This window comes from Hypanus sabinus, chromosome 18 (genome assembly GCF_030144855.1).
Source record: "Hypanus sabinus isolate sHypSab1 chromosome 18, sHypSab1.hap1, whole genome shotgun sequence".
Taxonomy (NCBI): Eukaryota; Metazoa; Chordata; class Chondrichthyes; order Myliobatiformes; family Dasyatidae; genus Hypanus; species Hypanus sabinus.
This window is the reverse complement of record NC_082723.1, coordinates 24492689-24502521: the sequence shown is the minus strand read 5'-3', so window position 1 is coordinate 24502521 and position 9833 is coordinate 24492689. Positions and strand designations below refer to the sequence as shown.

Below are 9833 nucleotides of genomic sequence, written 5' to 3'. Positions count from 1 at the left end.
GCCATTCAATGATGGCTGATTTTTTAAACCCCATTCTTCTGCCTTCTCCCTGTCATCTTTAACCTCCTTATCATTCAAGAAGCTATTAGTCTCTGCTTCAATACATCCAGCAACTATGCCCTTTGTGGCAATGAATTCCATAGATTCATCACACCCAGGCTGAAGAAAATCTTCCTCATCTCAGTCTGAAAGGGTCGCCTCTTTATTCTGAGGTTTTCCCCTTAGATCCTACATTCCCCTTCTCTGCATGTCCATTCTATACCAGGCCTTTCAGTATTCAGTAGATTTCAGTGAAATTCCCTGCTCATTCTTCAAAACCCCATCTTTGAGGCCCAGAGATGTCTTCTGTGTCTACCTCATGTGGTGATAGGTATTTTATGTCTCAGTGGATACATGGATCTCACCACTTTGTTCATGCCCCCTTCTCACGACTACCATCAGGGAGATGGTTTAGGAGCCTGAGGGCCCACACTCAATGTTTCAAGAACTGCTTCTTCCCCTCCACCATCAGATTTCTGAATGGTCCATGAACACATGAGTACTATCTCGTTATTTGTCTTCAGTGTGTATTTATTTTTGCACTGCTGCTGCAAAATGACTAATTTCACACCATGTTTCAATGGTAATAAATCTGATCCCAATCCAATCACCACCGACTACTTGGTGCTACCTTGACATGGCAGAGAGTGTGCTGGGTACCTTTGGCATCTACTCAAGAGATAATCAGGAATTTATAAATATCCTGGTGGAAAGTTGGCTCCATTGACCCTTGAGGCACCCCCTGGACTTGGTGATGGGTACCAGGAGTTCTTTATTATTTTACCCCCAGCCCTATTAACAGGCTGGAGTTTCCTTGAACGCGGGGGTGGGAACAACTTGAATCCCAACCACTTGAGGAAAGTTGGGAGGGACTGGCCCGTGGGCTCTTGCTGTGCAGGCGGTAGGAGGTGGGGCAGGCTCGGGGATAAGGAGGGAGGAGGCTCCTTTAAGTCAGAGGACGCGGGGCTGGAGAGTGACCGAGGAGTTTGACAGAGTGAGTTGAGAATCACCCCCTACCCTCCCCGCGCTCTCCCTCCGCCGGGTCGATGTCACGCTCCTCCTCTCTCCGCCGCCGCGCCGTGCCCCGCCCCGCCGCCCGCGCTCCCCTCCCCACCCCTCGCTCCCTTGGCTGAGCCCCGGCGCACGGCTCCACGCCAGCCCGAGGCTCGGGCCGCGGCGGCAGGCCCCGGCCTCTGATTTCTCTTTAAACCACCACCCCCTCCTCCTCACCCCCTCGCTTTGTTTCGGCAAATTGCAATAAAGTCGGGCGGCGGGTGGCCATGAAAAGCTGTTTCTGCGTCAGACGGAGGGACGAGCTGCCGCAGCTAACAGTTAAGTCTGTAATTATTGTTGTTAGTAGATCTTAAACGTGGGGAGGAAAATAAAACCTTCCCTAGGCTAATGGTGAAGAGGTTCATAAATTATATATTATCTCTGTGTGTGTGATGCAGATTAATGCCCGGCCTTTGGGTATCAGGTAGGTTCAGTTTCACCCAGTCCTGGCACTGTATTTAATCCTTCTACCATTGTGTCTCCCACTTAAAATAAGAAGCATTTAATGTACTGCCATCACACTATATTGTGTCTATTACGTTGACAACCTGACCAGACCCAGATATGCAGTTTTATTCTAGCTAAATACAGTAATTTTTGTTTCACTGAAAGCTCAGATCCGTTGGAAATAGATCCCCAATTGAGATTTTGCACTGTGCTTTTTGGCTTCATGTAGTGGAAGGGGAGAATGATTATTATTGAAATAGAATTGAAATGGCACTGAAGTCCATGCCTGCTCTCCTGTACAGCAAACCCATCCATTCCCTTTCTCTCATCCTATCCTCTTAGGTTTGCAAACTATATTCCCTCTAATACCTATCCAATTCTCTTGGAAATCTAGATTGATCCTTGTTTTGACAATTCAATGACAGTGAGCGGCTGCTGGTTGGGTAAAAAGTTTTCCCAGGAATACATCTGTGTCCTCTGCTAATCTCTTTTAATCTGTGCCCCTGGTATTTGGGTGATCTGCTAATGGGAAGAGCATTTCTGCATACCCAGTATAAGCCTGTCATGATCTTATACACCTATCAAATATCCAATTGACCTACTTTGGACCCAGGAGAACAATGCTGACTGGTTTAGCGCAGCTGAAATCGCTCGGATTTAGAAGTTAACTTAAACATTACGCGGAACACTTTTAAGGTTTTCTCCCTGGAGTGGAAAAAAAAGCTTAATTTGTTTTGGGGAAAATGTTGGGTATTCAGTATTTTGTGAATTTGTTATTTTTTGCAGGCTGTAGTATAGTTTTTGTGATAGAATCATGCAATTCTTTCATCTTTGTACAAATTTGCTAGTTTTTGGTTTATAATTAACTTGATTTTGCTTACACAGATACCTTGTGGTTAAATATTGACTGATCATGATAATATCTTGTGTATATAGAATCTGACTGTTTGCTTTGGAGTGTATGGTCACCATTGGAAAATACTTGATAATTTTCACCTTTATTTGTTTATTTATTTAGCGAATCAATGCAGAATAGGCCCTTCTGGCCCCTTGAGCCATGTTGCCCAGCATCCCCGCAACCCCGATTAACCCTAACCTAATCATGGGACAATTTACAATGACAGGTTACATCTTTGGACTGTGGGAGGAAATGGGAGCACCTTGGGGAAAACCCATGGGGAGGACATACAGAAACCTTACAGAACGGTGCTGGAATTGAACTCTGGAATACCCTGGGCTGTAATAGTGTCGCTGCCATGGCAACTAGTTTGATATCATGCGATGTTTTTGGTGTTCAGTAATAAAAATTCAAAATTCAGGAAATACTGCAAGTGAGATATTTTAATCACTCCTTGGTAGACTGTTAATTTGACTGAAGAAGGGTCTTGGCCTGAAATGTCAACAGTTTACGCCTTTCCAGGGATGCTGACTGACCTGCTGAGTTCCTCTAGCATTGTGTGTGTGTGTGTGTGTGTGTGTTGCTTCCATTCCTGCCACTGTCTGTAAGGAGTTAGTACATCCTCCCCCATGACTCAGTGGGTGCTCTGGTTTCCTCCCACATTCCAGAGATGTACAGGTTAGTAGGTTAATTGGTCACATGGGTGTCATGGACTTGTTGGGCCGGAAGGACCTGTTACTGTGTTGTATCTCTAAATAAAATTAAAAATAAATCGTTTTTCTTTCCATAGGTGCTTTTTGACCAACTGATTACAGTTCCTTTATACAAATTCTCAAAATTTGCAGTATTCTCCTTTTAAACAACCCCATTTTCTTATTCTGGCTTCTTATGCCCTTTTCTTTCCATTCATGTGAAGGATTTTGGCCGGAATGTTGACTGTTTATTCCTCTCTATAGATGCCGTCTGGCCTGCTCAGTTCCTCCAGCATTGTGTGCGTGTCATTCTCCTTTTATGTTTTGCCTGGAAGCATTTCACATTTGAAATCTTCTGTGGTCCTCAGTGGTAGAGGCAGAGGCTCCTGCAACATTTTAAAGAAAGATGAGCACTTGAATTATTAAGTTACAGAAAGGTGTGTATAAAGTTTTGGGATAAATATAGAGGAGTGGTGGGATGGAGATACATCCCTCCCAAAGGAGGTGTAAGGTGCTCCTTCCCTCCACTAGCCTGCAGGTCACCCTTGGCACCTGCTTAGCTCCCCGATCAGGGTCACATGAGGCTATGGGAGCAGGTCTATGAGCAGCTGGAAATATCACAAGTCCTGGTTACACGACCAGTGACACCAGGCAGACAATCTCTGAAGAGTAACAGACAAAATGCTGGAGGAACTCAGCAGGTCAGGCAGCATCCATGGAAATGAACAAACGGTCGATGTTTTGGGCCGAGATACTTCAGGACTCGAAAGGAAGGAGAAAGAGGTCAGAATAACAAGGAGGGTGGAGAAGAAGGAGTCTAGTTGGAAGGTGATTGGTGAATTTGGGTGGGTAGGAAAAGTAAAGGGCTGGAGAAGAAGGAATCTGATAGGAAGGTATGGGTAATGGCTGTGGTCACCTGTCTTGTAAAGACACTGCTCAGAAGAAGGCAATGGCAAACCACTTCTGTAGAAAAATTTCCCAAGAACTATCATGGTCAAAAGACTAAGATTGCCCGCATTATTTGACACAAGACATGATGACAATAGATGAGTTCTTGATAGATGGAATGGGTGTGGTGGGTTGAAGGGCCTCTTCTGTGCTATATGATTTGCTTTGGTTAGGATTTTGATTCAAAATCTTTTGGGACAGGGTACATGTTCAATTCATTAGTTAATAAAAGCTAATATAGTAAAATGCAATGATGGGGACCAGAGTAACTTCCTTTTCTCTCTTCATTTTACTTCTAAACATCTCTGACTTTTGCTGGAAGATGTTCAGTGAGCTTTGGCTTTTTTTTGTCTTTCATCAATCACTATTCTTAAAGCATGAACTTGGGCACGGAATAGATTAGCTTCATTTGTCAAATGTACATCGAAACATACAGTGAAATGCTTCCACTCCATCTGCCAAAAGCCATTTTAGAGAACAGTTAAGGCCCAACCACATTGCTAGGTGAAATTGGAAATTGCTACGGATGTACTGTGGAGAGCATTCGAATTGGTTGCATCGCCGTCTCGCCACTGCATGGGATCAGAAAGTCATAAACTCCTCCAACTATATCATGAGCACTAGCCTCCCTGCCATCAAGGGCATCTTCAAAAGGCGATGCCTCAAAAAGATGGCATCCATCAATAAGTATCTCCATCAAGGAGGAGATGCAGGAGCCTGACGACTCAATGCTTCAGAACCAGCTTGTTCTCCTCCGCCATCACGTTTCTGTAAGGACAGTTGGCTTCATTGGGGGACTGCTTTGTCAAGCACATCGGCACCATCCGCCGCAAGCGGTGGCCAAACACTTTTAAATTTTGATTCCCATTCTTCTTCTGACATGTCGATCCATGGCCTCCTCTTGTACCAAGATGAGGCCACTCTTGGGGTGGAAGAGCAAAACTTTATATTCTGTCTGGGTAACTTCAACCTGATGACATGCATATTGATTTCTCCTTCTGGAGAGCGAATGTCTCCTTCCCCACCCCCCAATTCCTCTATTTCCTATTCTGGCCTTTCACTTCTTCTCACCTTCCTATTACTGCTCCCTGAGTACCCCCTCCTTCCCTTCCTTCTATTGTCCACTCTCCAGCATTTTACCTTTTTCACCTACCTGGCCTCGCCTATCACCTTCCAGCTAGCCTCTTTCCCCTCCTCCCTCTTTGTTATTCAGGCATCTTCCCCCTTCCTTGTCAATCATGAAGAAGGGTCTCTGCTTGAAACATCTCTTTTCCATAGATGCTGCCTGACCTGCCAGTTCCTCCTGCATTTTGTGTGTGTTGCTTTGGATTTCCAGCATCTCAGAATTTCTTGTGTTTGTAACATTATTTTGCCTTTTGTTTAGCTCTCTTTATGCACTAAATTTAATTTTATACACAAACAACAAATTTCACGACATATGCCAGTGATATTAAACCTGATTCTGATTCATGAGTTGTCTCTTCTCTCTTGCCTACTGGAGAGAGGCCACCATAAAATGTCTCCATTAAATTATGAAATCTATTAGTTTGATGAGCAACGTTGGCTTCTCTTCCAGATCAGCACTCCTAGTATGAAGTCCTTTTTACACCCAGTTCACATTAATGGGCACTAAGCATCTTCCAGTACTTGGTTATCCTGCTCAAAGCCAGTTTTCAAAATGGATGCTCTACACTGAGCTTTGTTGGTGGGGTTAGAGGTTGCCACGTGGATTGAAGAAACTATTTGAGAATGTTCTCAAAGCCTCCTTAGAAAATGTGCAGTGACACATGGAAACCTCTAGTTTGTGGTTGGTCAGAGCAGGGAAGGAACATTTGGTTTGGATTAAGAACAATAGAAATCTAAGAAAGAAAGATAATGAAGGATCCCACTCACCCTGGTCATGGACTGTTTGTCCCATTCCTATCAGGGAGGAGGCTAAGTAGCATCCACGTCAGGACAGCCAGACTCAAAAGCAGTTACTTTCTCCAAGCTGTAAAGCTGATTAACGCCTCCACCCACCAACCTATCCCAACTGCCGCTGTTTTATCATTTCCTATCAGTACATCGTGCCCTGTGTCTAGTGTCACTTTATGGACATACAATCAGTCTATGTATATACGTTATCTCATTGTGGTTTGTTTTTGTGCTGCACCGGATCTGGAATAATAATTATTTGTTCTTCTTTATACTTGTGTATCTGAAAATGAAATTAAACTATCTTGAATCTTGAAAGTAGAGTGCTATGTGGGAGGGAAAGGTTAGAATGATCTTGGAGTAGGTTAAAGAGTTGGCATAGCTGTGAGCTGAGGGGCCTTAACTATACTGTACTATGTTCTATGTAATCCTGTCTGTTAGTTGGGAGCACACACAAAATCCAGCATTAGTGATGGAACCAGTGCACTGCCTCCCAAACTGCCCATCCCCTCAGCTGTTGTCGAGTCTGTGCACCCACATCAGTCACTGTAGAACCCACAGAACTGCAGCCATTCAAATCATCTTCAAAGCAGAGGGATTATCCAAAGAGAAGATCGGGTGCATTGCACAAGATAATGCATAATGTGATAATGCAGGGGAGATTGTGGAGGAGATTTTTATTATTAATTGGATTGTAGGTATGTGGAAGTGAAGTGCCCTTGGAAAGGTGATGGCAAGTTGTTGCTTTCGCTGAACTGCTTCCTGTGGAGGAGCTTCTGTTGGGGATGGAGTTGCAAGACAGACCAAGTGATGAAGGATCATGCAACACTTAGTGGGAACCTCTGGTTGGCGGCCTTCCTATGTGCCTGCTGCCCTAGTTTTTATCATTGGGCCAGCCTTCAAGAACAATTACAGGTGGTACACATTGCGTACATGCTGCATTGGTGGTGGCTGTACTGTAGTCTTAGGGGTGGTGGACTGGATTCTTCCAGGTCAAGGAGCTCTGGTGAGCTGGAAGATACTAAACTGATTGAACACTGGAGGAACTCAGTGGGTCAAGCATAGATGGATTGTCAACACTTTGGGTCAAGACCTTTCATCTGGACTTTCAGTCTTGACCCGAAACATTTCCTGTTAAGTTCCTCCGGCATTTTTTTTGTGTTGCTGGAGATTTCAGCACCTGCAATCTCTTGTGTTCATTATGCTGGTTGAGTGTTATTGGAGCTGCACTCATCCATTCATATAGGGACTATTCCACCTTACTCCTGAGTTGGGAGGATATTATCAGCATTCGGAAACTTTAGTTGGACATAAGGCCATAGTCATAGGAGCAGAATTAGATCATTTGGTCCAGCTCACCTGGGATTGTTTTCTTTGGAGAAACTAAGGGGTTTTAATTGACTTGCATAATATTAAGAGCCTTTCACAGAGTAACCAGAAGAGATCAATTTTTTTCGGCAAAAGGATCAGTAACTAGTGAAGATGAATTTAGGGTGATTGGTTGAAGGATTAGAGCAAAGTTAAAGTTATTCTCCTGCCAAGAGTGTCAGGGTTTGGACCACAACTTTTGTACTGTTCTGTTGTTTTCATGCTCATCACTGTATTGATATGCATACTGTTTATTGTGTGGGCAAGGGATTTCATTGCGCCCTGCTGGATATGACAGTAAATGAATCTGAATATGCTGCCTAAAAAATAGAAATCCTGAATGTATTCAAAATGTGCCTGAATGAGCAATTATTTACTAGGCTATGGTTTATAAGCCCCCTTGTCATTAACTAGCAGATGTACAGTGGCCTCGTTGTATCGCCTCCTGAAGTGGAAACAGCAATGCCCTTGAACAGAAATTCCTACAAAAAGTCGTGGATACGGCTCAGTCCATCAATGGTAAAGCCCTCCCCACCATTGAGCACATCTACACTGAGCTGTTTCACAGGAAAGCAGCATCCATCATCAAGGACCCCTGTCTCCCAGGCCATGCTCTCATTTTACTGTTGCCATCAGGTCCCACGCCACCAGCTTCAGGAACAGTTATTATCTCTCAACCATCAGGCCCTTGAACCAAAGGGGTTAACTTCACTCACCCCTTCACTGAACTCTCTTCCAAAGACTCTTCATCTCATGTTCTCGATATTTATTGCTTATTTTTTTTGTACTTACACAGTTTATTGCCTTTTGCACGCTGGTTGCTTGTCTGTCTTGTTGGGTGTGGTCTTTCTTAGAATCAGTCATGTTTCTTGGATTTACTGTGGCTGATTGCAAGCGGCATGCTACCGTAGTGGTTAGCACAGCACTTTACGGTACCACTGACCCAGGTTCAATTCCTGCTGTCTGTAAGGAGTTTGTATGTTCTCTTCATGACCTCAAGGGTTTCCTCAACAGTCCAAGATGTATCAGTTGGTAGGCTAATGGGTCATTGTAAATAGCCCTGTGATTAGGCTAGGGTTAAATTTGGGGTTGCTGGGGGAGGGCCGCTGTTTAAAAGGCCAAAAGGGTCTATTCCACTATATATCTCAATAAATAAATAAAAACAAATCTCAGGGTTGAATATAGTGACATATGTATTTTGATAATAAATTTACTTTGGAGGATCTCCTTTTGTTTCATAAAAGTCAGTGTTTCTGGTGGCATGTTAATAACCTACCAATTGTTCTGAAAAGCTGGTAAGTGTGGTGGTTAGTTTTTACAATTGAGTGATTTACTGAGTCAGAGTACATTAGAAGTAATTTTATCCATTATTTCTCAAAATGGTTTCACAGTCATTTTGTTTCGGTGGCACTGACCCATGTTACTAGATTTTATTTTCAAAATTAATTTCCTCAAAGTGCCATTTTGCTAATGACATCTGAGTATTAGTTTGGCATTGTGATCAGTTCAAAGCAAAATAGATTTTATTGAATATTTCTTGCTGGTATTCAATCTGTGTTAATGAAGGTATGAACCTTAGAAATGACTGGATTAGAGGGAGTTCACAGTTTATGTCAAGGCACTGTTTTATGCATCTCATTTTGTGCAGCTGCTTTCAATGCGGCATGTTTCATGACAGAAATCTTGATCTAAACATTGTTTGCTGACTGATGAAGGTATACAACATTAGTATGGGTATACATGGGGTAAATGCAAGCAAGCTTTTTCCACTGAGGTTGGGTGGGCCGACAGCCAGAGGTCATAAGTTAAAGGTGAAAGGTGTAAAGTTTAAGGGGAACTTGAGGGGAAACTTCTTCACTCGAGGGTCATGAGGGTGTGGAACAAGTTGCCAGCATGAGTAGTGCATGTGAGCTCGATTGCAACATTTAAGAGAAGTTAGGATAGGCACATGGATGGAAAGGCGTATAAGAGGGTTATTGTCCTGGTGCAGGACAATGGGAGTAGGCAGTTTAAATGATTTCATCATGGACTAGATGGTCTGAAGGGCCTATTTCTGTGCTGTACTTCTCTATGACTATTAAGCTCGAAATTTTCCATGGTCTTGCCTAATTGATCTCTGAAATCTCCCACTCATTTCAATGAGATATCTGCATTCCTTTAATTGTAACCTCCTTGAACATTTCCGGATTTAACCACAGGACCATTGATATCTCCCCTTTGTATTTTCCCCAGCATTCCCATCCCTCTTCAAGTGCACGTGCAAAAGACTGCTAAATCTCTACAAAAAGCTTTTGGTCATCCATTTGAATAATTTCTAACATGACTCTGAGTCTATTTTTGTTTGATGACACACCTATAAAGAGCCATGGAGTGCCTTGCTAAAAATGAATGCAGCTTCTGGAACACTTTTGTGCAGGTGTTGCAGTAAAATTACATCATTTTACATTATTTGTTGACGTATATATTTAGCAGCC

At 43.2% G+C, this 9833-nt stretch overlaps 1 protein-coding gene across 8 annotated transcripts in view; it reads left to right on the top strand.

Moving 5' to 3' along the window:
* Positions 1 to 877: 877 nt before the first annotated feature.
* Positions 878 to 9833, top strand: part of LOC132407418 (multivesicular body subunit 12B-like) — a 334665-nt gene continuing 325709 nt past the window's right edge. For 2 of the 8 annotated variants that reach the window (XM_059993876.1, XM_059993875.1), the window contains exon 1: positions 1133 to 1370. In XM_059993876.1, coding sequence (XP_059849859.1) covers positions 1320 to 1370 — 51 coding nt within the window. In that variant the 5' untranslated portion in view covers positions 1133 to 1319. Of the gene's footprint in view, positions 1034 to 1132; positions 1371 to 9833 lie in introns of those variants that run through there. The other 6 variants (XM_059993879.1, XM_059993874.1, XM_059993881.1 and 3 more) reach the window with 4 other exon arrangements.